At 40.7% G+C, this 27,628-nt stretch overlaps 1 protein-coding gene across 1 annotated transcript in view; it reads left to right on the forward strand.

Annotated features, from left to right (window-relative positions):
* Positions 1 to 27,628, forward strand: part of adamtsl3 (ADAMTS-like 3) — a 131,164-nt gene that overhangs the window by 103,322 nt on the left and 214 nt on the right. The window contains exons 7-14 of the mRNA XM_041042925.1: positions 5,630 to 5,756; positions 13,206 to 13,280; positions 17,989 to 18,146; positions 20,230 to 20,341; positions 20,489 to 20,627; positions 21,658 to 21,708; positions 24,950 to 25,154; positions 25,994 to 26,141. Of these exons, the coding sequence (XP_040898859.1) occupies positions 5,630 to 5,756; positions 13,206 to 13,280; positions 17,989 to 18,146; positions 20,230 to 20,341; positions 20,489 to 20,627; positions 21,658 to 21,708; positions 24,950 to 25,154; positions 25,994 to 26,141 (1,015 nt within the window). The remainder of the gene's footprint in view (positions 1 to 5,629; positions 5,757 to 13,205; positions 13,281 to 17,988; positions 18,147 to 20,229; positions 20,342 to 20,488; positions 20,628 to 21,657; positions 21,709 to 24,949; positions 25,155 to 25,993; positions 26,142 to 27,628) is intronic.

Genomic DNA, 27,628 nt, shown 5'->3' on the forward strand with positions numbered 1-27,628 from the left:
AAGGAGTAAAAAGTGATTTTGAAATGAAGTTCTTACTCCTCCTCAGAGACAGCCAGTACAGCTCTGTTTGTGGTTGAAAGTGACACCTAAATGTGTAATGAGTAACAAAATTATTAATTTCCTTAGAAATTAATAATTAGAAATCTGTCCCAGTTAAACAGAAAATAAACATGTTCAACATCTCTGAAAAGTCTTTGGTCTGTTTTCAGAGCTTTCTAACTGAAGACCCCACCATTCTTCTCCCTTATCTTCTGCAATCACCGCTCTCCAGGTTTTACTGTTTCACTTTCTCCCATTCTGTCTGCTGGAAATGTGTAACACACTTGACTCACTCACCAGCTTAACCCTGCACACGAGATAGTAAAAAGGATTTTGTTAAACAGAGCTTCCCAGGCAGGGCAGGGATTCCAGTACATGGCCGAAGCTTTACCCATTAATTGCAAACCTCCTCTGCTTCCACAACACTGCATATGGAGGAGAGATTTCAGTATACTCAATACAATCTAGGTCGCACAATTTGTCACCCGACCATGTTATATCTATTATGAATGGCCACACTTGAAGGCCTACAGCCAGTAGCTCTCTTTAGACAGAAAATATACAGCATTGTTGCCATCATCTATCATTTCAAGTGACAGCCCTTTAATTCATACTTGTTGATGCCATTTAGAGTTACATTATTTACGATTTTCAAATTTAACCAAGCTTTTTCACAGCAGACATTTTAACATGTCTTAGCAGGAATAGCTCGGGTGCAGTTCACAGTTTAATGAAGCAGCATCTCATTTGGTTTTCTTCCAAGGCCCTGACCTTGTATATAATGACTCACTGCTATAACATCCTGGGAAATGAAAATGAAATGAAATTGAGCTGTAATTATATGACAAGCTGAAAATGTTTGCCAACCATAGCTATAAAAACATAACTGATCCTGTGCATGTCCCACAGTGTTGCCCCCCTGTGCTGTCCCAGCTCTTTTCATTCCATTAGAGTTTATCTTCCTGAGGGAGACCTAATGTGTTTGTCAATGTCTGGGGCCATAATAACTCTACAGCATTATATGCTACATTAAAAAAAAGCTGCAGTATAAGAAGAGATACTTTTATGGTTGAAAGGATCATGGATTATATTTGTGTGGGCCTTTCATCAAAACTTTGCACCTTTGCATCTTCATATGTCAGCACAGAGGACAGCATAACATTACTCTGGCCTTGATATACAGTATATAAATAATTAATTGTGCGTATATACAGTATATATAGAGTCTAAAGCTAAACAATATTGTGATCGACAAACGAACGGATAAATTAATTTATTACTGATTCCCCAAAGACTTATTCACCAACCTGAATGTATCTGCAGGAAGCTCCTTGCATTCAGTGACATTACGTCTCAGTGAGTAATGTTATCAGAGACAGATCAAAGACAACATTAACATCTCACAACAGAGACCATCTTGTTTCCTGTGTCAACAATTAACTCTCAGTTAATCAGTGACTTTCATCGTGTGTTCATTTTCACCGACAGACGTGACAAAATGTGAAGGTGCTGTGATACAAACTGAGTGAGAGAGGCAGGCTGCCATTCATCATTCAGCTGATTTCAAAAGATCTACAAAGATCTGTTTTCTGAGTCCAAACAGCAACATATAAAGCTCTGTTGTCCCCGAAGGGATGTATCAACTCTGTGTGGGTGGAAGGCTGAAATAGCGGGCACTGAACAAGGCCTGTTTTCAAATTGATCAACATTAGTGTGGACAGGGCCTCAGTATTAGGAGATTTCAGTATTGGGAAGCTGTTTGCTGTTTGGCAAGAGCCCAGGTAAAAAAAAAAAAAAAACTGACACAAGTGGAGCTCATTTCCTGTAAGCTAGAAAAAGTTACCCCCCTCCATTTTGGTTACGGTTGTTTGGCTAGCACTTGGCCACTCAAGTTGAACTTAGTTTGAATGATGTGACAGAATCTGCCTGAGTAAAAAGCAATTTTTGGAGAAACTCGGTTTACTCAGGCTTCTTCTGTTGCATCATTAAACTGAAAATCCTCCTAACAACCAGACCAGGCACACAAACAGGTTCTTCACAGTGATAATTGGAGTTGGTTGATGGATGTGTGCTCAAACTGCAGCTGCTGGCGATCCCGACATGCAGAGAGGGCCCTGGGCATGGCAGGGATGAAATGGCACGGAGCTCAGGAAGGGGTGCTGGGCTGCTGTGGTACTGTAGCAGGAAGTTTGTCAGTGACGGAATGAGGCCAATCCTTCCTCTAGTGCATGTATATGGATTAATAATACACCACACGGCAGCATGAAATCCAGCTGTATACAAGGAGAAGAGAAAATAAATACAATTCCTGGGAGTAAAGTGGAGGAGAGCTGCAGTGTGCAGTGTTGTGTTATCCATTGTATGTGCCACTTTGTTTTGTCAGGCTGTCACAGTAACTCAACATGACAAGCCTCAACATATCTACATTAGCCTGTGTCTCTGTGTGTATCCATGAGAGCAGTCCTAATGAAATCAAACTCAGGTGACCCAGCTTACCTTTTTATTTGCTAAACAGACTTTACTTGGAATAGAATTTACTGGTAAGTCTAACATCTCAGTCTTTGCACAAAAATTGATGGTACATACAGTACAGTGTTAAAATGATTTAAGGTATAACATAATATTTTTGGGTTGGGAAAAGTCTAAATTTAATGTCTAAATGTCACTTGTCAGGAAAATGTAAAAATACTATAGGCAGTGAAGGAGGTCAGCGATCAATGTTGTGCAATTTCTCTGATGAGGACAGTGTCATTATTCAGCCCAGTGTCACAAGGAGCTGTGTCCATGTTGGACAGTTTGTTAGTGTTTGACAGTCCGCTAGTGTGTGTTTGAAAGGTGGACAGGAAGGGTGGATTGGAGGTTTCAATCCCTTTTCATGTCTCACTCCAGCATGATGGTGTTGTCAGAGGTGTGCTTTGTTACCACACCCAACGGTGATGTCACAGGAAACTGGAGTACACCTGTAGATCACTGCTGCAAGGTGTGATGTTCAGGAAAAGCTACAGTTTCAGGGTGTGTTTATTGAATGTAGGCAAGCATTTTGCGCAATTGTCCATTATCGAATCTTATGATCATGTTATTGCTTATGTTGATTGCCCACAGGTGACAACCAGTCCTTATACCTAGGTGACAAATGTATCTTGGTGTTTTTTAATCAGCCACAAGTTTAGGCAACTAAAACTATGTGGTTAAAATTAGATAGTAGCCATCTTCATGGTGGATTTAGCAGTCTCACCTTGTTGACTAAACCCTTGTGACTTCCTCCCCTAGATGTTTTGCAGCACTACATGAACTACTGCCTTTACAGTCAATATTTTCACAACCACAGAAAGTTTCATGTCAGCATGATATAGGCGAGACTGCTCACATGGGATTCATCGTTATGGAAATGTAGAATATGTTCAGTGTTGATATGTGGCAGCTAGGTTCTCACTTAGTCAGTCCCCACAAGGAAGCACTGAGCCCGGCAGGGAGTGGGGAGTGATGATAGCACACTCCACCTTAGGGGAACCCAGACTCAGAGCCTACAGGCAGATGCTGAGGTGGAGGTGGGGCTCACCGCATGCCAAGCAGACAGCAGCAGAAGCAGCAGGGTATGGCAGCAAAACAGCGAGCAGAACACTGACAGCTGAAGTACAGCACAATAAAAAAGAGTCCATTGGATACATCTTGCACTCAGAGGCCATGTGAGTGAAGTGGTGATTTACATTAACTGCCTGATCCACCTTAGCTGCTCTTCAGTTGTTTGACCAAGTAATCAGCAGTGTATGTGGGCAAACTAACTATGAACATCTGGCTATATTATCCTTAACAGGGCATTATTGGTTTGTGCAGGCAGTAGTAAAGGAGGAATATCATAGCTCACCACGAATGGATTCAAAATCCTTTCTTCTAATTGGTTAATTATTCATTGTTTAAATCTTTGCAGTTGTTTTTGAAACCCAAGAAGTCTAATTTAAATGTACTGCTACATTTGTGTCAATTGCACCTCATGGGGATTTTGGAAACAGTGCCTGCACAGTAATACTGGGATCACTCATAATTTGTCATGCATTTGTATTGCTCGAGACTACGTACAAGGATCCTGTGACCTGAAAAGAGATGTGGAGATGAAACTGATTATACATGCTTCTTCTTTTTTTTTATTCATGGTTTTTATTCATGTTATGCTCATTGAATTTTAACATAGAGCATTCTGTGGAAGGAGGATTACAGGGAGGGCCACGGCTTGAAAACTCCAGGTTACCAGTCCTCCACATTGTACATACATTTAGCATATGGGGTGCTGGAAATGTAAAAATGGTGGGTATGGTAGTGAACAATGAGACTGTTACTGTAACATGGGAGAAAGAAACGTGAGTAAAGTTTGGTGTTAGGAACCAAGCAAAGGACAAACAGACACAGGTTTACTTTTCAAAAACTGGGTTTTATTTCCCCCAAAGAAACATGTCAAAAATACAAATGAATGAAAATAAGCACTTTTAGTAGCTGGGCCTTAAAAGAGGTGAACCAAACAGAAGTGTACTCAGAAGCCACTGGTAACAAAACAAGACTTTAACTCAACTAATTGACCAAACAAAGTGAGACCAGGACGAGACATATATACTGACTGATCAGACCACTGAAAACAAGAAGAGGGAAACAACATAGACGGTAACTCGAACTCAGTACAAAGAAACTCTTTGTCCTGGACCAGACCATGCTGATGCAGTTTATGGTCTGGTCCAGTTCTTGGGCCTCTGTATTTAACCGGGCTCCACCCTCAGCCTCCTCTTTTGGCCAAACGAGGAAGGAGGACTGATGCAGCAGACACAGTAACTCAAAGACAAAGAAACGTTCATTAATGCAACTTATCTCCAATGACACAGAACAATGTAAACCAAATGTGTGAGCATCAGTTAGAGTCTAAATTCTAAACTAAAACTGTGGATGTGGATTTATTTTAACTGTGATGGCTGTGGATACAGCAGGTTAGTTAAAATCTGACCTACTCTACTTGCCATAGTTATGCTAACACAGCGTGCAGTGAGGAATTACAGCCGCCACGTTCAGCTTTACCTCCATTTCTATGATGACCTCTGGGATTGTAATATCCTGTCTCCTATAAGTTGCAAATCCATTTTGTAAGATGTGGATTACATTTTCTATCTATATAATAAAGATATGTTGTTAATTTCTATATTTGGCAAGTTGCAAATACGTTGAAACTTAACAATTCAGTAAAATGGACAATGTATTTCAGCCACAATATTCCGAAACTATCTGGTTCACAATGAAATGAGAGAAGACGAGAAGTGCTGCAAATCCCAGCACTGGACAGACTGGAATCTTTTAATATTTGGTGTTTTTATTTAATAAATTACTTGAAATGTTTTGTTGGTTATTTAAATGGCAATTATCCACCAATCAACGGATCAGTTGATCAATTACTGACCTTTGAGCGCTGTGAGGCTTGTTTGTATCACTGCAACACATAAACCAGCCGCTGAATGTTTATATGCAGCTCTCATCGTCTCCTCAGCCCCACATCTCTCTCTGAGTGTGTATTAATGATTTGATGTTATGTGCGTGTGCATGTTTGTGTGTGCAGGAGGTGGGCTGTGATCGGCAGCTGGCCAGCGGTGCCAGGGAGGATAACTGTGGCGTCTGTGGCGGTGACGGCTCCACATGCCGGCTGGTACGAGGACAGGCGCTACCCCACCTGACATCAGAACAATGTAGGTATCTGACCGTCGGCCATGATGCAATGGTACCCTGCAATGCAATGGTGCCCCATCTGTGTCCAACCTGAGTGCATGCCTTCATTTACTGTGGTTCAGTTTCTAAACTTCTGAAATACCTTTACACCTCTTTTCCCAGTGCAAATGTCCCTCCACAAATAGCTCAGCCCATGAGCTTTTTAGGTCATATTCTGGTTTCAGAACAGTAGACGAAATATGTGCTTTATCCATGCCCGGCCTTCCTCCCAGTCAGGCTCTATGGGATAAGCTGGATAACTGTGTGCTGGGACTTGGGGCTCTCACCTGTCTTGGCTACAGGTCAGTCCTTGCTGAGCTGGCCACAGGCCTTCAGGAGACACCTCAGTTTTGGCCTGCTCCTCTCTCATTGCCTTCAGCATTTATTTATCATGGCTGGACTATTTACATGCCATCTGGCTACAGCAACCCACCCACAAGCAGATGGAGCTACAGCATTCACTCATCAATTACATTTTCTCTTGCAAGTTTTCATAAAATGTAACACCCAGAGATTAGATTCATAACTGTTTTGGCCAATGCTGCTCTTTTCATGATTTTATTTTTTTCCCGTCTTTCCAAAACACACTGTGCATAACAAGAAGAACCAAGTAGAAAACGTTTGTTTGCAAATGGGTTTTAAGAAGTTTCCATCTTTGTCTTAGAACAACAAAACTGGCTCAGCATTGATTGTTCAGTCTGTCATGAGAGATTAAAGAGAGGAATGCTGACGAGGAGATCGGTATTCATCACTCGCTGTAGTTTTCTGGAATATTGCTAAATAAACAATCCAACCAATAAATTCATAAATACTTCATGTTCACTTCAACATTCTGCTTTCACAGATGCATATGTCTGTCTATACTGAGCAGAAGATGTGCTTGCTACATATCCCCCCTCTTTCAAATAACAAACTTACAATATCTGTTTATCTGTCTGTATGTCTATCCATATCTCCATCTGTTTATCCATCTGTCTCTATCTCACTATTGCTCTATATCTCTATACCTATGTCTATGTCTATATATGCACATTTGGGGTTGAGGTGATTGCCTGAAGTAGCCCATAGGCTGCCCTTCATTCCTGGCTGTATCTGGTGATATGGTTGGCACCTGTGTCTTTGCAGAAGTACAGTTGCTTCATAAAGGTGCTGCATGCATCTTTTTAACACAATGGTCCCATGACGATGAGTTTTTTTTTTTTAGCAATGCCAGAAAGGTGTTAGATGTTACACTGAATGTATACAGCTGTGACTGTAAATGTAGAAAATGTAATATCACTGCCAAGTTATATTAAATTTGGAATAAATCACTTGTTGCTGAGCCCCAGCATGCAAGCTTTTCCTTTTTTCATCGCTGAAATTAAATTCCTTGCAGCTAAATAGACAGTTTTCTTCTTGGATTGTTCAGCTGTACACAGATATCAGCCAGTCACCATCCTCTCCGCTCTAACAGGCCAATCACATCGTTTATTGTGTTAGCCATTTTAGTTTAGCATGTTAGCATGCTAACATTTGCTGATCATGGTGCTGAACCATCTTGGTCAGGGTATCCCCAAAGCCATTATGATTCATTCTCTTGGCACCAATGATGTGTGTCCTGTTTCACAGGAATGGCTCCAAAATTTGTGGAGACATTTCACGAAAAAAAAAAAAAAAAAGTCAACCACACAGTGGCACTTGGGGGTAAACCAGGAGATCGTCAAGGTTATTAGCATTCATCCTGTGGGGACCATGACTATCTGTACAAAATACAACAGTTGTTATATTTCAGTCTGGGCCAAAGTGGTGTCTGGACTGACCAACATTTCCATCTCCAGAGCCATGTGTGAATCAAGAAACTATCACATTACACAATACACCTCTTAGGGTTTGTTTTACTTTGTATATGCTGAATATATATATATATATGTGTGTGTGTGTGTGTGTGTGTGTGTGTGTGTGTGTGTGTGTGTGTTTGTGTGTGTGTGTGTGTGTGTGTGTGTGTGTGTCTGAGACTAGCTTGGCATAGTGAAGTGGCCTGAACTGTAACTTGTGGCCTGCACTCATTCTATTAGAGCAGGGGTGGGCAAACTGTTCCACCAAGGGCCGGTGTGGCTGCAGGTTTTTGTTCCAACCAATCATGAGCACACAGTTTGACCAATCAACTGTCTGAAGAGTGAGATCAGTTGATTAAATGAGTCAAGTCTGGTGTGCTGCTGCTTGGTTGGAACAAAAACCTGCAGCCACACCGGCCCTTTGTGGAACAGTTTGCCCACCCCTGTATTAGAGGCTTGGTATTTGGTATTTATTAGACTTATTTGTAAGCTTTGCAATCAGATTTAGAGTCTTAGTCTCTGGTGTCCTGTCTACCTTGCCTTCAGCTTTAATGTCCCTAAAGAAGAGAGCTGAAACAGTAAACCAATTACGACCATTTAGGCGTCCTTTGTTTAGTGAGTTTATTTACTATTACAGACACACAGAGTATCACCTTTGTTTATCCTCATCCATTATTCATGACTCTACCGTTCATCAGTCATTGCATTTGGAATATGAATTGGCTACAGTATTCCCTCAAGCCTCAGTTTACGGGTCCAGCAGCCTCATGTAAAATGAGCTCATAACTGCTTATCTGTGTTTCATTTCTCTAATTTATTTTGAAGGTCACTTTTTTGAAAATACTTGGCTTTACATTTAATCTCCATTTTAAAGTACAACAAATGCAAATGGCTGCAGCTGAATTTATTTTATTGCTCCCATAAATTCAGGACATTGCAGATGCAGTTTCCAAGCATAATTATGTTAGGGGGCAAAGCCCCATGGCTGGCAGCCAGAGCAGCTTAATTATTTGAGCTCAGTGTTCATTTGTTGCCAGAAGGAAAAGTAACTTTCATAAAATGTGGAAAAATAGAATTAACACTCCATTTGTCCATAAAGGTCTCGGCTCATTACCACACCTCCTCACTTAACCACAGAGGGAGAAACACTTCTTGTGAGAAGTTTTTTTTTTTTTTCTCTCAGGCAGAAAAGCCGAAATCCTTCCACAGCAGTAAATGCTTTCAGTCGTTTAGCTCTGTGCTGTTTGTGTACGCTGTGAGCGTGACCTTAAGAGAGTCTCATGATTGACTAGTTAGCAAAGCTCACTGACGTTTAACTGCACACGTGGATGTTATTTAGGTCTGCGGAGTTGATCAGTGCTGCAGTGCAGTTGTAAAGCAGGCAGATTTAGGGACAGCAGTGACTGTGGTGTGGTGGTCTCCATTAGTCAGTGCTTTCAAAACAGTGAGACTTTTTTTTTACCACAAGCAGGAAGTACAGTGAAGGAGAGGTGTTCTTTTATGTGAGGGACTTCAATCATACACGAGCCGTGTTCTTGCTCGTATGCAGCTGAAGGACAAAATATGAAAAGGTGAGGTAATAGGACATGAAAGCTGCAATTTAGCACTTATTATTTTCAAATTAAGGCTGCCAAAATAAAGGTGCATTTATTGATTTTGGTTTCCACTTTGGGCCAACATAAGAAGCTGACAACCAGGGCTGTTTGGCTTTTCTGATCACTTTTTTCCATCTTTTTGTTCCAAATTTTAACGTAGCGGGGTGTTTATTAGTATATCATTATATGGGTGAAATTACAGAGAGTGGGTCTAGGAAGGAAAGTCATACAGAACATTGGCAGAATACATTTTATTCAGAAGATCAAATGGTAGGGAAGGAACAGTATGGAAAAACAATAGTAATCAATGAGTGGGGTATGGTTTGCATGTAGGTGCTAGGGTGTGAATAGACAGTTTACATTAGCCCATTATATTAAGCCTGTTAAGGGCGGAAATGTTGCACCTTTATTCTGCTTCACGGTTCTGTATAAAGGGTATAAACAGGGAACGGGGGGGCGGGGGGTGTTGTGCCAGTTGAGGTAGTCACAGAGTTGGATTAACGTCTGTGTGAAAAGGGAAAGCCGGCATGGTGGTGTTGTGTTACACATCACTCCTGAACTATGATGTCCACTCAGGCACAGCAAGAACCAGGTCACCTTAGGCTGCTTGTGTTTTCTCCTACAAGTTTCCAATGAAGGCGGGAAGAGTGATGATGACATGAAGCATGTTGATAAAAGGCCCGTATTGGGGGTAGCTCACCCGGTTAAGCTCATGTCATATCATGTGTCAAGGCAGCGTCAAGGTTGAGTCCTTACCTCAGCAGCCTGGCATCGAACTCGACCCCTTTATATGTCATCCCCTCTCTTTCACCCTGTCTTTCCTCTCTATCTCTGCTATCACTCAAAAGATTAGAGGCAGAAATGCACAGAAAATGCCTTTAAAGAAAGAAGAAAAAAGGCTTTCCAAAGTTGAACTGCAAATCAAAACCTGAGCCCCACCCAAAGTTTCCACGGTGGACCATGTCTCCTGGGAATTACCTTCATATACAGCTGAACAGCAGCAGGAAATATGGTTTATTGGGAACGTAATTAACTGGTTTATGTTCAGAGGCAATGATTTTGAAAACATTTTTTTGAATGGATGAAGTGCTACATTTAGTGATGGCAGCAGAGTCACCAGGAGGTGGATGGTGTAGGTGTAAACACACAACTGTCACGCTGGAGTTCACATCCACGATCCTCATCTGTGGTTACGTTCAGGCAACTGAAGCACTTTAGTTAACGTTCAGGAAAGATGGTGGTTTTGGTTAAATGTTATTAAAGACGTCTCTGGAGTCACTGTGAACGCTTTCTGTATTATTACTGCAAGGGAGCTGAATTTCAATCAGCAAAAAACCTTACTTTTACCCACCAATTTCCTATCCATGGATGTCTGATCCAAGCTATTTCCACATTACTATTCAGACGGGTTGGTGTCATGATTATCAATTCAGTACAGCTCGCTGGTTCCTCCATGTTGTGTTTGCAAAGACAACAAAAAATGTAATTCTCTGTAGGTTTGTCACTATAAGAACCACCATTCATGTTACACATCACTTTCTAATATTTATAAAAGATAAAAAAAACTATGTATTGGTGCAGCTTTAAAGTAAAAAAATATGTATTGTATAGAAATATAGATTATTATTGAAACTGGCTTTTCAGTTATGCTTCAGGGTGTGTATAGTATTTGCAATTAGAAAGCTTTTCAAGACATGAAGTGTCAACCTTGACCAGATGTGGGGATGAATGAGGCTGCTCCAAAGGGAAATTTTGTAAATTGTACCTGTGGCTGCGAAATAATAACATCTCAATTGCAAAGGCAGCTGCACTGGTGGATGGAAGCCATTTGACAGGACAAGGCTACTCACACTACCCCCCCCCCCCCCCCCCCCCCCCTCCCCCCACGATGTTCATACATTTATTGGTGATAACACTCAAAAGCCACACTGCTAAACAAATTCATCAGCGGTATAATGAGCAGTGGGGTGAGATCAAAGTCCTTGCCTGGCTCCATTTAGAAGACCAGAACATCACTGACCTTTGGAGCTTTCTCTTTCTCAGTGTTGGACAGATGGCGAGGATGATATTCTGATATTATGGGTAGACTTCAAGGATGTCAAAGATCACTTCATTTCAGCCAAGCTTTGTCACTGTTTTTAGACAACACTGGTCCAACTAAACGACAGCCTCCAAAGCTGGCTATCAGTTATCCTACATAGCAATACAACTTTATAGAAAAATAGTGTTGAGGGAACAAGGATAGACACAATGAGTGTGATAACCTAATGACATTAATATGGAGTAATTCAGCAGCACCTCCATCCTCAAACACAGGTGCAATCCTGCTGGTAACCACGTACAAATTAATAATTACACATGGTAAACATACTGCATATGGTACTCATAGAGACAGACGTGTACACAGACACACACTCAAACTGTCAAAAAAACTGTCACTGCTAAACTTTAATGTTTTGATGGCTGTGTTTTCACAGTCAAAACTAGGAACATGATATTATACTTTCCTGTCTTTTAACAGTTAACTCTCCAAGGCCTACAGAGTGCAGAATGCATTAAAACACTATTCTTTTGGTCCCTGGATATGCCCGATTCTTTTATCTCCCCTGAGAATGACTCATCTTTTACATTTTTTTCCTTTTCTCACCATCTAATTTTGCACAATGCATTGTGCTGATGAGATTCAAGGTCAGAATAAACCGGCAGAAACTTGCATTGCTCACTTGATGTCTGTTAAATTGTCAGTTATGATGAAAGCAAATAATAGCACGGCATCAAACACCAAGCCTTGAATAGGAACAAATCCAAATGCAAATGTAGCAGTGGGATTTCAGACTTTGATTGGACATGTAATTATTTTTGAGAAACAGCATTTTGTTGATGTGCAGATATGATGGGTTTTCCAGGCCTGTCAGGGTTATAGATTAATGTGCAACAAATAAGAGATTTCAGGAAGTGAACGCCATAGTTTTCTACAGCAGCAACACATATAACAAGAAAATAAATCTTCTCATGCGGTTTGGAATTAGTGACTTCCTTTTGGCTGAGGCTGTTGCCTTAATGGATAACAGAGTGTGTTTGCACAGACAGATATTTTGCAGATTACTGTGGATGTTTTCAAACTTAAATGTGAACTGGGCTCTACATCTACACTGTTGATCTTTCATAAACATTTTTAAGCGAAAAGTTAGTAACTTGATTTAGAAATTATAAGTTTGAGTTATGTTGTGGTTGCCACCAACTCCGGAGGGGGAAAAAAAACACATATTTAGCTGATAAATGCTCCACAATGTTCACTAGCTAAGTAAAGCTTCGGGCCATAAAACCAAAACTGTCAGCTTAAAGATTCTAAATCATTCCATGGAGCTGAGGACAGCTGCAGAGTTAGAGATAATTCTCTGTGGGTTCATCTTTATGAGCACACCCTTTTACATTGTTCTTATTTAGGTAGAGATTAGTGCAGCTTTAACTTTACATACATACATACTATATTTGTAGATGTTGAAAAACAATTCATGGAGGGCGTTGCCTCCAGAATATCTTCTATGCTCCTCATCATAACGTCTCCAAATCAAGGCTTTAATTTACAAGTGTTTTAATTTTATTTATAAAGCCCAAAGTGACAAACCAACAATTTGGCTGTGACAGTTTCTGCAGCTTTGTAAAGTTGCTTTGTCTTTGGGTCTGTTATTTATGATATTTTGTGTACTTTAAAACATCCATTGATGCTTTTATTAATACCATGTGTTGATTGTTTTCCTATCCGTCCTGTTACACTATAAGTTTGCCAAGGCAGGTTCACAGGAATAATAGTAATAAAATGAAGTCAGCTCAGCTCAGCTGGAGAGATGGAGCACCATTCTTCCAAAATTCTGTAAATCTCCTTCGCTCCTGCATCGTTCCAAAATCTCCCAAACTGTCAGTGTTCAATTCTCCACTAAGTCACACAGGCTTTCCTTTAATCTGCAACCGCTGTTGTAATGTTGAAATGAAACCTTTCCAACCTGGTGTGTGTTTGCAGCTCTGAAGACAGTTCTGGAGGTGCCGGTGGGAAGCCGCTTTCTCAGACTCAGTGCCAAAGGACCTGATCTGATAGGTGAGTAACAACAGTTCACACAGAGGGTCTTATTCTTTTGCATGTTTAATGCCCCCTGCCTACCTACCCTGCATGCACCAATGGTCATTCTGCTTTTCTGTTAGCTTTGTATCTGACTCTCTTCATGTCAGACCTGTGCACTTTCTGATTCACAGTATTCACACTATCATATATTTAGATATATCAATAAGAAAACCTCATATGAGTTAATATTATTTTAAAAGAAAATATGGAATTAATTCATATTACCTCTGAAGGGGAGTTTAGTTTTTTTTTGTTGTTGGTCTTTGGATTGAATGTAGAGAATGATCTATGCAGTCTAATCAATCAGGGTTTGTTTTTCATGTAGGTGTGTCTTTGTGTATTTAAGATATATGGTTTTCCCTTTTGTATTAAATTTTACAAAAAGTGTGTGAGGGAGACTGAGAGCCTGATAATTATTTTGGAAGCTGGTAATAATCTCACAGTAGTTTTAATATTGGCATTTTAATCTTGGATTCTAGAAATATTGGAATAAAATGCTAGCTGTGCTATTCAAGCACAAGTACAATGAGTACACTTTTATAGTTTGTTTTAAAGATGTTTCCACACACACACCTGGAGTTCAAGGGAATTCTGGTTCATTTGCTCATTTAGTCTTGTTTGTTTGAGCTGCTGTGAAAGCTGTTAAATAAACTAAGACTGGAATGAGACCATTTGAAAATGAGGGTCTTGGTCCAGTCCTGGGTGGCTCTAGCCGTAGTCATCTAAAGGATTATGAAAGGCGCAGCGTTTTAACAGCATAGCTGCTCAGACGCTTGTTGCTCCCCACACTCATTTCTCACAAATGTCGGAGTTTGGCATCAGGTTTTGATTCCTGTTTAATTTGACTGAGCTGTGTAAAATGGACGACACTGATCTGCAAAGCCAACAGACCGGGTGATGCACTGAGCAGGTCCAGATCCCAGGACATAAACACACAGGACATTTTCCAAGAATTTTTGTGACTGTCCTGATAACTGTTGCATCAGGAGAGCACAGCTTTTCAAAGCCAACGAAAAGGATGTTGCATCCAAGATGGGTTTCACAGAAATTAGCGCTGAGTTTGCTGCCAAGAAAACAAGTGACTTTCATGTAATTCATTCCACTTAGCTGGTGGTGAGTCCATCTCATTGGAGTTCTGACAGAATTTCGACCTCTTCCGTATTTAAATATTCCACCATGACTGTCAGAAAAAGTGTTGTTTCTGTTGTTTATGAAAAAATAGGATTATTCAGTAAACCTCGGCTACAGCTTTGAGAATCTTCTGGCAGACTGAGTACAATGGACAGCAGCATCAGTGAATAACAAACAGCACATCTTGATAGATTTTTCATCAATGATAGAAAATACTAGGGGCATTGTTCATATCCAAGTTGTTGCTCTTGTTGATGTAAGAGTGCTCGTTTAAGAGTGTGTGGCTATGTGCATTGTACATATGAATGTCAGGGATCAGTCCCTCACTGGCTGAGCTGAGCTGCAGCCCCTCTGGGACTGGCTGTAGCTGAGTTGGTGGAGCGGAGCAGCCATGATTCGGGCCGGCGGTAGAGATCTTAACAGTGCCACAAAGTTTGGACCTGATCCAAAACTGACCTGTGGTAAACCCTCCCAATCCTCATGTGCATGAATAGGTTCGTTCATGTGAAACTCTGGTGCAGTTGGTTTGTCAGGCGAAACACAAAGTGGACCAGCTGCAGGACTGAGTGGGAACAGATATGTGGTTTTCAGCTCCAATTCAAAAGCTCAACCACTATTAAATCAACTTGCCTGCTGTTGAGTGGAACCGTTAATATCATGTTGGGCTACATCATCCTGTTTAACTCTTTATATCATACACAGTCCAACTGTAGTCTTAACTAATGCTGTTCATAATTATCCACTTTGTGAGCATCAAAGTAAAATAGGTACACGACTTCCTGTCTAACGTCGAGCTCTGTCAGTCTGTTTACTCCCCCTTGTTTGCAGTCTGTGTGAACAGAAAATGAACCAGAACTAAATGGCATATTTCTTTTCTTCATATGCCAAATGAACCAAAGTTATTGTTACTGAATTATAGTAATCTTATGATACAGTCCTTTAGAATATGGATTTGAATGTGGATTAAGGACATAAAGGTTTTCCTTAAAATCCTCCATATTCTGGATATGAAAGAAATAAAATAGGCCTACTTAGCCTGAAACCTGTGATTTACATGCTCAGAGTGTTTTGAGTATTTGTTTGTCATTTGGGTTTTCCTGACCTGTTTTATTGTCAGTTGAAAGGAGTGCAACAGCCCACGATGAACGCAGATAAACCCTGCACATGTCCACGAGCCATAACCCTGCTAATATACTCAAGTTCCAACGGTGTAATACCCCGAAGAGCTGCAGGATTTACTGGATGTGTGCTTTGTCAGATGTTTCAGAATTGAGGAGTGACCCTGGAATTACTTTAACAGATCATTCATCGACTACCAGGAGATCAGTGTGGTGGATGTAGAGCACCAGAGAGAGAGAGAGAGGCTGAAGGGAAAGAGGGAGACCACAGTGAAAGAAAGGAAATCAAACACACATTCAGCTTTGGCTAACCCAGCTCCCAAGTTCATGAACTCCTCTGAAACTAAATATTGTCAGAGGTCTAATCATATTTTCACCTTTGGCAGCACAGGGCCCTCTTCACACAGAACTGTTTTGATTTTGAATTACTTCTTTTCATGAGAAGGAAATATCATGAAAATCCAATGATTCTTGCTCTTCGCAAGAGTCATTTGATTGGATGAAATCTGTGACATATAGACATGAGTTTGCTATCCTGGTCTGTCTGGTTTTCAGTAAGTGACACACTCACTACGCTGGACTGAAATCAGGTGGCTGGCTTTGCTGCTCATCAACAGTCCACTGGGTCACAAAAAAAAACTCCTCATGTGCTTCAGTTGTGCGTTCATACAAATCACACAACATGCTCAGATTGAACATAACTCCTGTTATCATAACAATCAAACTCCCTGAAAGTTCAGAGTCAACTCTTCAGTCTCAGGCATTGTTTCATTTCAAGCCCATTGTGCTGGATTACAAAGTAAAAAGGACTGAAACTGTCTGACTAAGACTGTCCAGATGTATATGGACTGCACTGTGGCTACGTTCACTACTAAGCAGTCTCACCTGGCTGCTCCCAGGTTATGATGGCAACTCTCAGCGTGGGTATGTTTATGGAACTATCCACAGGCACTTTACCTGACAAACAGAGGGAAATGACGTTATTATATTTAGGCCAATAACAATATTTATGTAGGCTGGCTTCTATATACGCAGATACACTGCTGTAATTATGGACATATGAGAACAGAAATATCACACTTCATCAGCTCGCTCTTACACTAACACATTAGCAGTAACATACTAATATAATAATTAGCAACAACAGTTGGGAAAAATTATGCAAACAACCAGACAACGTTGTTCAACATGTTAATGTGGTCTGGTCTGGTCCAGGTGTGTAGATGAGAAATGTACTGTGTGCAGGTGAAATTGTGAAATTGCCAAACTACATTTGTCAGTGGTAACTAAATAATAAGTAAATACACTAATTACATATCAAAGATCAATTGGCACAGGGGTGAATATTAACTTTAAATCCATCTGAAAAAGTGGTCATTGTCATGGTAATGCAGATGATGTCACAGAGCCTTCTGCTATCCAACACTGAGATTAAAACAAATATATATCTGAAATGCTGTTGACATAAAGGAGGCTCCTGTGTTTTTTCTGTTGAGGAATATTAACTTGCTCTCTAATGTGAATGTCAAAGCTCAAAGCGTCCAGTGCTGCTGTGGGTAGGTTTATGTTGGAGTCAACAGACAGCTGGAGCAGCTGCTCTGGGTGTGTAATGCTGCCACAGACGAGGCACCACTGGAGTCAGCTGAAAACTCTGTGCATATACAGATACCAACAGGTTTCACACATACAAGGGAACAAAATGAATTTCACTCACAGCGTGGCCATTATATTTACCTTTAAGAGATATGGAGAGGAGCTCAAATGTCTTGTAGTGGAACTGCTGCTCCTGCTCATTGAAATGAGTCAGTTCTGATGGATTTGGATGTCTGACAGGTCCCCTCTCCTGGGCTACTTCCTGAGCCAAACTGGACTGATTGATGAAAACATGATGATATTTTGCTGCACATATTTTATCAAACAGTTCCTTTTCATGTGTCTTTACAGTTCTTAGTTTTGAATGACTTCATACTTTTTGTGAGATTAGCAGCTGACAGTGCAGTACTCTTGATGAGTGTGGCTCAGGAGGTAGAGCTGGTCATCCACCCATCAGAGGGTCGGTGGTTTGATCCTTGGCTCCTTCAGTCTGCATGTCAAAGTGTCCTTGGGCAAAATTGTAAAACCCCACATTGGCTCTGATGCTCGTACCATCAGTGTGTGAATGAGTGTGCGCATGAATGTGTGTGTGTGTGTGAATGGGTGAAAGGCCTGTAGTGTGAAGTGCTTTGAGTGGTCGATCAGACTAGAAAAGTGCTGTATAAGTGCAGCCCATTTAACATTTACTCTTATAACTGTAAAATCCTGAGGAGCGAGCCAAAGATGGAACATGTCAATATGTTTTTTTTTCTCTGTTTTTACTTTTTAAGTTAAAACGTGAAATTTATATTGAAAGTTACTGTAAACCGACGTCTGTCCCACTTGCTCTGTCTCCCCCTCAGCCATCGAAGCTGTCTCTCTTCAGGGAAAGAAGGAGGAGACCAGTCTGGTGTCTACAGGCTCCTATGTGATAGGGAACACCTCCTTGGACTTTCAAAGAGGGATGGACCGGCAGACACTCAGGACACATGGTCCACTCAACGCTGATTACATAATCAAGGTGAAGCAAAGGAAAGAGGACAGACTTAGGATCATAGCACAACAGCCTTAAGACTTTCAGCCTCACATGTGCATATTTCATTATTGATACAAGAGATACAGCATAAATAAATCAGTCTGCTGCATAATATTTAGCAATGCAGGGTTTTTTAAATGAGATTGTGAAGGTACTACTGTTGGAGAGGCTTCCTTAACCTAAAGAGAAATAAATCTTCCTAATTGTAGTGACTGTATTGTTTCATAAGCCTTTTTATGCTGCAGCAGAGACAAGGACTTCATCTTAACAGGCTGTCCACACAGTTGTCTATGAAGATCAAAGCATTTTTGCAATGACTTCACCATTGTGAGCAGTAATATTGTCACTCTTTTACACTATTGGATATTTTTAAAGAAAAAGTCTGGTGGTTTTCTAGATTTTTTTTCATCCCATGGAAACACCCAAACCAATAATGGATGGATCCTGCTGTGTTGTGTGTATTTAGAAGTTTGACATATCTAATTCCCCTGTGTCCGTGTCACTCTTCAAGGACTGTTCAAAACATTATTAGCCACACCGTCACACTGAGCGAAATGCTTCTTGGTTACCATGAAGGCACAAACTGTAGTTTATTTTGACTTAGTCCACACACACACACACACACACACACACACACACACACACACACACACACACACACACACACACACACACACACACACCGTCCTGCTGCCAGAAATACTCGCAGCAGATCTGCAGCTGAAAATAGTCCCCCAACAAAGGCACCATTTTCTCGTTTGAATCGTGTTTGCTAAAAACAACAGTACCCAGCTGTTTTAGGGGAATTACTGAGCCTTTCAGAAAGAAACAGTTTAATATTTTGGAAAGTGTAATTGTTATGCGCAGTTGTTTTCCTCTGAACTCTTTCTCGGAGAACCAGAAATCAGGTGTAGTGACTGTGTGTGTAGCTTCTTGCAGACTTGTGGTCACAATGAAGTTTCCAGGTTTGGTGCCTTAGTGTTTGGAAAAGAGACCAAAACCAAATTGTGTCTCATACACCATGTGACTGCCTCTGAAATTACAAAATGCCATCAATGGGCTTGAGGCTGAGTGACAAATTGATTTACTATACTGTACCAGTAGCTAGCAGGACAGACTGCATATAAATTGATTTCTGAGTTACACATTAAACAGCTCGTGTGTTTGGTGACACTGGTCGAGCTGTATCAGAAACTACCTCCGCTTCAGAAAAAATCAACTCCGCTTAAACACGCTGTCGTTTCTGTAGGTAACTAGATGCTGACAATTGCAGCAGCCATGAGTTTATCCACATCTGTGCGTGACACCGGATTCAGACAGGAGGTGGAAGTTCCATGATATGTCAGTTCTCACACCAGCAGCAGCCTTGCTGTTCACACCAGAAGCACATTACTCCGATCAACAAGCTGTTCTGCTCCTCTTTCTTTTCTAATCACAGAGCTGATCTCTCTAATAACCTGATGAATTTCTAAAATAAAGCTCCTTATGTGTCTCTTGATAATACTTTGTGTGAGGATCTGCGTCTGCTCTCTCTCTCACTCTCGATTTAGACTCAACTGATAGTTATGTGGAACAAGAATGTGATTAAAAAAGGAAAGGGACGAGAACGGGTGTGTGTGGGTGTTGGGGCCGTGGGGCCGTGGGTTGACATTACTCTGTGATTTAGTGAGTATCTGGATGGGAATCAACCGGAAGAAACACCAGCACACAAAAACTGAACTTTGTTCAGTTACTTAAGGGGAACGTTGACCATGACCTTTACTCTGATTCTCAGGTCACTTCTACAGGTCGTCTCTAACTTGTACCCACTTGAGATTTGTAATCACCACTAGAGAAGTGTGGACCTGTAGAAGACAGGCTCAGTGGATGCTGAGAGCCAGTACTCTGGTTCCAACATAAGCTGGAAAAATTCTTGTTCTTTTGGTTTGTCCTTCATGAGATTTGTTACTGAGCTCAGCTGCGCTCTACTTCCTTCTGTTATTCTGCACTCTAATCATCTCCTCTACCCCACGCTACTTAACATTATGCTGTTCTTCTGTACTATTCTGTCACCCCACATGCTGTCCAGATGAAGTATGGAGGACCAAAGGACACAGTTGTCCAGTTTCTATTCTACCAACCAATCAGGTACCAGTGGAGAGAGACTGACTTCTTCCCCTGCTCTGTTACCTGTGGAGGAGGTGAGGCGGCCATCAATCAGCCATGTGCTTGAAAAATGATTTAACGTTTGGATTTTTTTGGATTGATCCTCAGCTTGTATATCCAGCTGCACCAGTTAATATCTGTAACATACATTTTAGTGTCCTGTGTCCAATATGTTCCCTCAGGCTATCAACTGAACTCCGCAGAATGCACAGACATCCGCTCCAACCAGACCCTGCCTGAGCACTACTGCAACAGCTATCCTGAAAACACCAAGCCCACACCAAAGCTCAAAGAGTGCAACATGGACCCCTGCAAAGACGGGTAGAGATAAGCTGTGTTTTACATTTTTGATGCCACAAAAAACAACATTTCAGGAACATTTATGTAAGAAACCTACAGACTTTGGTGACACCGCTCCATTTCCTCTAGCGCCACCATCAGGCCAAGCTATCATGATGTTTTCCATGTGAAACACCCAGTACAGTGTGAAAAGAAGTTTTCATCTGCAGCTCCTGGCTACATGTTTGAATTGCTCCGTAACATAGATGCAAGGAGCAAAGTACAGAGGCATAAAAAAGTACAGCACTATGTATTTTATTATCTGTAAATGAAAACCGTTAACATTTAACAGACACCGCAACAGTTTTGAATAAGCAGCACATACAGTGAATCATAAAGCTTATATAACAACATGCACATAAAAACAGCCAAAGCTGCTGAAGCTGAGACTCAGAGTGGGCTCTTGATTTTCAGTGAGCCTGGCAGTACTAGCAAACATTTAAACATTTAATTACATGAACATTAAATCATCATTTTGGGAAGTACATTTATTACATTACTTTTAGCAGAGATTAAATACCGTCTCTGTCACAGGCATTTTTGGTTTTGCTGCAGAAGCTTTGCTCAGGATCTGATGAGATAGAGCTCAGATTTTTAACACCTGCCAGAAGAGCAAACAAGTAAAACACTCATTTGCAGCCCTTTTATGAAAGAATGGATCAATGGATTTGATTGATAGGCCAAAGAGTAGAAACAGTAAATTGGCAATAAAAATTATTTTCTTTTGACACTCTTTTATCACTTTATTACACCTTTAAAGGGGCAATAACCAACTTTCTGGTTATATGCTGCCCCCTATTTGTTTGGAGTATGACAGTTTGGACATTTGACAGTTGGCTGATTCTTACACATTTCTCCTTGAGCCCAAACTGCTATTAATCAGCACTCTGAGTGACCTTTCATCTGTCACATATGCTTTCACAATATTCTGACAACCTGCAGGGCTGCTGTCTTGACATCACAGCCTCATAAACTTACTGTGTTGTGTTTTGCGATACTTTGTCTCCTCTAGTGATGGATTCAAAGAGGTGATGCCATATGATCACTTCCAACCTCTGCCTCGGTGAGTAACTCCCACTATCTTTTATTTAAAAAATTATGAGAAACAATATTTCACTGCTGACTTTTTTCTTTTTTTTTTTGCCATTTGACATATTTCCAGTTTGGAGGAAGTGTGTGGGCAGAGAGTGTTCAGAAATGTGTGATTGTGATCACTGGTTGGAATACACCTCTAATGCAGAGTCCTTTCAACATTTTAAGCCTTCCTCTCAGGGAGAGATGCCGTAAATCCTCCTCACAAGATTCCTGGAGGAATCTATCTCCATGAAAATGTGACGTGACACTCTTCCAAAGCTGTTAGTCCTCCAGTTTCATATTCTTAGTAGAAAACAGAGATTCGTTTTGATAGTTTATTTTTGCGGAGAAATAAACTCAGAGGGAAGGTAAATTGATGAGCTGAACGTTGTGTTTCACTTTTTTAAAAAAGCAAGAGCGGCCTCAACTAAATGATAAAAAGGAAGAGGATTTTAAGATTCTGTACACCAGTTCAAACATCATGTGAATGCAACAATTTTCCCAAAAGCGAAAAATATATACATCCAAAGTGAAACAAGAATGTGGCAAACATTTATTATTAGCTTGAGCTAATAATGGAGTAAGCGCTTTACGTTCATCAGGTGGAAACAATGATAGTGCATGATGAACCATCTGTGTCTGCTGGATGTGTAATTCATTACACACAAATTTGCCATATCATCCTTAAAGGTGATAATATATAAATAAAAGTTCTGTGTTTGTAGCTTGTTTCTGTCACCCTGAACAAAAAATACATTAGTGCAGGTTTCATTTCACTGGGCTTTCAATAAATCACAGGGAAAGGTGTAATTAAAAATAAAGTATAGTCTGGGTTGTCAAAGAAACTCAAATAAAAGGCCCCATCCTGCTCTTCTAAAAATGCTTGACTACCCTCCCTTCAGCCAAAAAAAAAAAAAAAAAAAGATGAAAGATACCTGCCCCCTAACCTACCACCATTTTACATGGAGAAGGAGCAAATGGTGAAGAATTCATCTTCATTTCATTGTGTCTTAAAAACAGTTACTCTGCTCTGTTCCACAGCAGCTGCCTCCCAAAGCAAAGCATTGCTCATCAATCACCACAGACCTCTCTCCTCCTCAGTCTGACTTCATCCATCTATTGGGGAGAGTGAACAGTCCAGTTCTGCATATGAATTTTTTTTTTTTTAAGAATTCCTCCCAGAAGTAGCTGGCTGTGTGCTCTGTGGATGTGGTGTTTTCAGCTCTGTGAGCCCTTGGCACATTTGGTCCTTTTGGGAGTGATTGGCGGTGACTGCCTCACACTCTGTCACAGGAAGAGAACAATAATAATAAGCCACTGTTCCCTTTAGACACCTGCACATGTTCTATAGAATGTGTGTGGAGCCGACACTGACAGAGGGTTCACTGAGGTGCGGAACTCTTTCCCACTTCCCTCTTGACTTTGATCTCCACTGACCCACAATTAAAAAGTCCTTAGCCGTTGGTTTGTGTCTGGAGAAATGGCTTCATTTGACCAGTATGACTGAATGTTTACATACTGAAGGTGCCTGTCAGAACCCACCGTTCATTTTAAAATCACTTCATTAGAGGCCTGTCCCACTGAGGATTTAATACTCCTGTTTTTGAGAAATCAGCACCCAGATAATCATATTACAGCCGAAGCATGTCCATCCATTATCATTCACATTTAGATGGAATTAATCAAAGTTGCAACATGGTTGCTGACAACTTACTGACAAACAGGAGTAAAGAGTGTTACAGCTGTTACTTTGATACCTACCTGAAGAGAAAAGCTGCATGAAACAAAAAGACTTGAAAAACAATGACTATGAAGTGAAGTTTGGTCTTGGAGAAACCCTTCTTCTAAAACATTTTTTAGAAGCATTTTAATCCACGTAGCAAGGAAATGTTCGAGGTAAACACATCTGCAAACTGTTCACTGTCAGCATATTTCACTTGTGTTCATTACCTACGCTTTGCAACTGAAGCATGACTTATGTTTTTATGATTATGTTTGGGCAGCTCAGAGAATTTTGATTAGGGAACGTTTGTGAATAGAAAAGATGTAAAAAAAAAAAAAAAGAAGAAGAAGTTATCACTGACTTTAAGCAAAAGAGAAGATGCACTGACTTTGTAAATATTTACTCAAAAATATCCTAGCAATAAGGAGTCCCTGGTGGACACAAGACTGTGGATACAAGATGTCTGCACCTTTACCAACAGGTCCATTCTCCGAGGTTTAAAATGTCCACATCCCACAGGTTGCATGTTGGACCGTGACTGGTTCCAACTTTGTTCCATCTTAAGTTGAGTTTCATCCTAAACATATTTGGCAAAGCATTAGTGGTATAGTAAGAATCAGAGTTTGGTTTAGTACACCAATCCACTGCTGTCCTTGTTTATATTCAACTGATCGAATGATGCATCATGCACATAGCTGCTGGCAACCTAGTTTCAAACAGTGGGAAAGAATGAGGGAAAAAGTCTGTAACTACTTTGTTGCATTTCCTGATGAAACTAAAGGCTAGTTAGAAAGAGAGGTAAGAAAAAAAAAGAGGTGAGATATTTCTGCAGAGGACTGAAAAGCCTGCTGCCTTTTCTGTCCCTCCTGCTGGTAAATGTACCAGTTTTCTGTGTGTAAACAGGCTGTTGTTTGTTGCAAATGAGGGTTTTCCTTATTTGCTTTGTTATGTAGATAGGTTCATCAGTTCTCTTGTACCACAAAGCACCAGCAGGAGAAACCAAGAGCCAGTCTGCCCAGTCTGCTGTGGAACTGCAATTAATCACCACTATTATTGGATTACATACTAATGTGACAGAGTCCTACTGTGGAGAACCGCCTTAATTATTATAATACTCCCCAGTGATTGTCCTCACCCTCCTTTATGTTTGAGGGAGTATTATGAGTGTCTGGTTGTAATGACTGACTGACCAAAGTTTAAGGTAAAGTGTAAAGTGGACTAAATCACTGAGATCATTTTTCCTCATTCTGATGTTAAATGCAAACATTAACAGAAGCTCCTGACCTGTATCTGCAGGATCTCATGCATTACAGTGCTGCCACATGATTGGCTGATTGGATCACTGCATTAACAGGAATTCCTAATAAAATACTTCAGGAGTTTTTGAAGTTAGCGCAAGAAATATAATGAACATTTATCCTGTACAGTTATCAAACAATGCTGCCTGCATCATTAAACAACCCGTGAAAGCATTAAAGCGAGCTTGGTCGCCATTCTCTGTATGCAGCTGGGAGCAGGGCCCCTGGACCCAGTGCTCAGTGTCCTGTGGTGGTGGCTGGCAGGATCGGAGTGTGCTGTGTGTGGAGGAGGACACCCACGGACAGTTCTCCCAGGTGGAGGAGTGGAAGTGCACCCACTCCCCTCGACCTGTTACCCGTCAGATATGCAACGCCTTCGCTTGTCCCCAGTGGGTGGCGATGGAGTGGTCTCAGGTCAGTAAGTGTCTCTTTTTACACCAACCATCTACACTGGTAAATTGAACCTCATCTTAACTCAGTTGACCAGCATCACTGGACTTTATTTGCAGGTGTAAGATTCACTCACTGTTGCATCAGTTTTACTTTTACCTTTCTATTGTTCCTCTATCATCTAGTGGAAAAAAAACTTTAGATTAACCAACAGACAGATTTGATAAGATTAATAATTTAAGTTACTTATCGAACAGAAATGGTAAAACATCTGGTCTGAGATTCTCAGACAGGAGGATTTGCTGCTTTTCTCTGTTTCATGTCTTTGTAAATGAAAAGTCTTTTGGACTTTTACAAGCAGTTTGAACACAAAACCTTAGGCTCTGGGAAATTGTGAATATCATTTCCACAGTTTTTTGGCATTTTGTCGACTGATCAAAGTAATTATTGAACTGAAACAATGACAGAGAGATTAACCCAGTGGATCCCACCCTGGAGGTCAGGACCCCTGAAGGCGGGCAGAATACGATTAACGGGAGAGGGAAGCAGAAAATAAAGTTCTGTTTATTTTTGCAGCCTTTGTTCCCATTGCTGCTGGAAAATTACTGAATAATTTTTCTTTTTCACTTGTCTAAAACAATAAATATATAAAATACTGAAATGGAACAATGGAAAAAAAAAAAACCTCACTTGTTGAACAGGTCACTGCTGGTGGACCAACAACTGGACAAAGCTTTGTTTTAAAGGGTCACATGGCAAAAAACTTGGGAACCATTGGACTGATTAACAATGAAAATTACTGTTAGTTAGCTAAACCACACAACTTGATTAGTGCTGATGTGTGTGTTGCCATCCCATTGCAGTGCACAGTGACGTGCGGCCGTGGCCTGCGTTACCGGGTGGTTCTGTGCATCGACCATCGGGGGCAGCACATCGGAGGCTGTGAAGCTTCGCTCAAACCCCACGTGAAAGAAGACTGTCTGGTCCCTATTGCCTGTCACAAGCCCAAAGGTAGGACACTAATACCTGATGGAGAGCTGTGTGTGTGCTGTAAGGAAGCTAAGATCATAATGAGCAGATGTTACTTGGGTTATTTGTTGGATATTTTATTGTTTAAACATTCTCCTGTTGAATAAAGGTGGGAATGTATCATGTACATATGTGCTGTACATAGGGGTACAACACTACACATCCAGCATACAGTACCTAAACATGTTACATGAAGCAACATACTGATCCAAGGGTCTATTGAAAACAGAAGCATATTAACATTCAGACTATGCACAGTAAAAATAATATTTTTTTCTTCATGTGTTGTGCTGTGTGCACATGTATGATATATGGCTGCAGTTGTGAATCAGGGCCTTTTGCCAGTCACGCTTAGCGCATTAGCTGTGGTTGCGTGCATGTATGTGTGTGTGTGTGTGCTATCCTTAATGCCCACAGTCACCACCCTCGCCAGAACAACATTAGGTTTCATTTGCATCAGCCTCCATCATGTGGCCCTAATTTATGATCCGTCTCCCACCGTCAGTGAGCCTCCCTCCTTCTTTAAAAGCTGTTCATTCTCTCACAAAGAAGCTCATAGTTTCTGTGTGTGTGTGTGTTTGCTGTGTGTGTCTGTGCCAGCTTTTTCAATGATAATAGAACTCACAGTGTGAGATCCAGGCCAAACTCAGACAGTTTGCTGTGATCCAAAGTGTGTGTGTGTGTGCTCTGTGTCTCACACACACAGACCTTACTTTGGTCTAGACCTTAATCAGGAACAGCACCAGCTTTGATCAATCTGTGTTTATTTTTAATTTATCTATTTATTTTACAAATCTCTCATGTGATTTTTGTATAAGAAAACAAGGGAACATACAGAAGTATTATCCTGCTTGTACCACAGCCACTTGCCAAAAAAATGCCATGTGTGATCAGATTAAAACTATAATTTCTTCATTTATCAATTTTAACTCAGAATCCTTGCTGTATAATTGGTAGGGAACATATAGCTAAACAAGAATGGTTTATATTTATATTTATATTTATTTAGTCACTCTGGGGCAAACATAATGGTCCTATAAGAAGCCCCTTGTTGTGGCTGGTCTGCACAGGTTTATCACCAGTGTTGGCTTAGAAAAAAAGTCTGATTTATGGGAGGGGGATCTTTGAATTTGCCTGCTGCTTGAGGCTTTAGCTACAATGAGCATAATTACTGAGTGACCTGTTATTATTTGTTGTTGTTTTTTTTATGTAAATGACAAGAGCTCACTTTCTCCAGAATGAATAGAGCAATTACTTCATGCACAAAAATCTCTCACAAGAGGTGTAAATCCAGTATCTTGCCTGTTGTTGTCATTTTATATCAGATGTTCTATATTAGACACAGTAAGTCTTTGCCTACCCACTCAGCTCCAGCTGAGAGCTCCTACCAGCACAGCTCCAAGTTAGTAAGTTTGCTGCCTGAAAGCAGGAACAACATGCATCACTCCTGGTCCAGTTAGGACCATTTT

Source organism: Toxotes jaculatrix, chromosome 1 (assembly GCF_017976425.1).
Source record: "Toxotes jaculatrix isolate fToxJac2 chromosome 1, fToxJac2.pri, whole genome shotgun sequence".
Taxonomy (NCBI): domain Eukaryota; kingdom Metazoa; phylum Chordata; class Actinopteri; family Toxotidae; genus Toxotes; species Toxotes jaculatrix.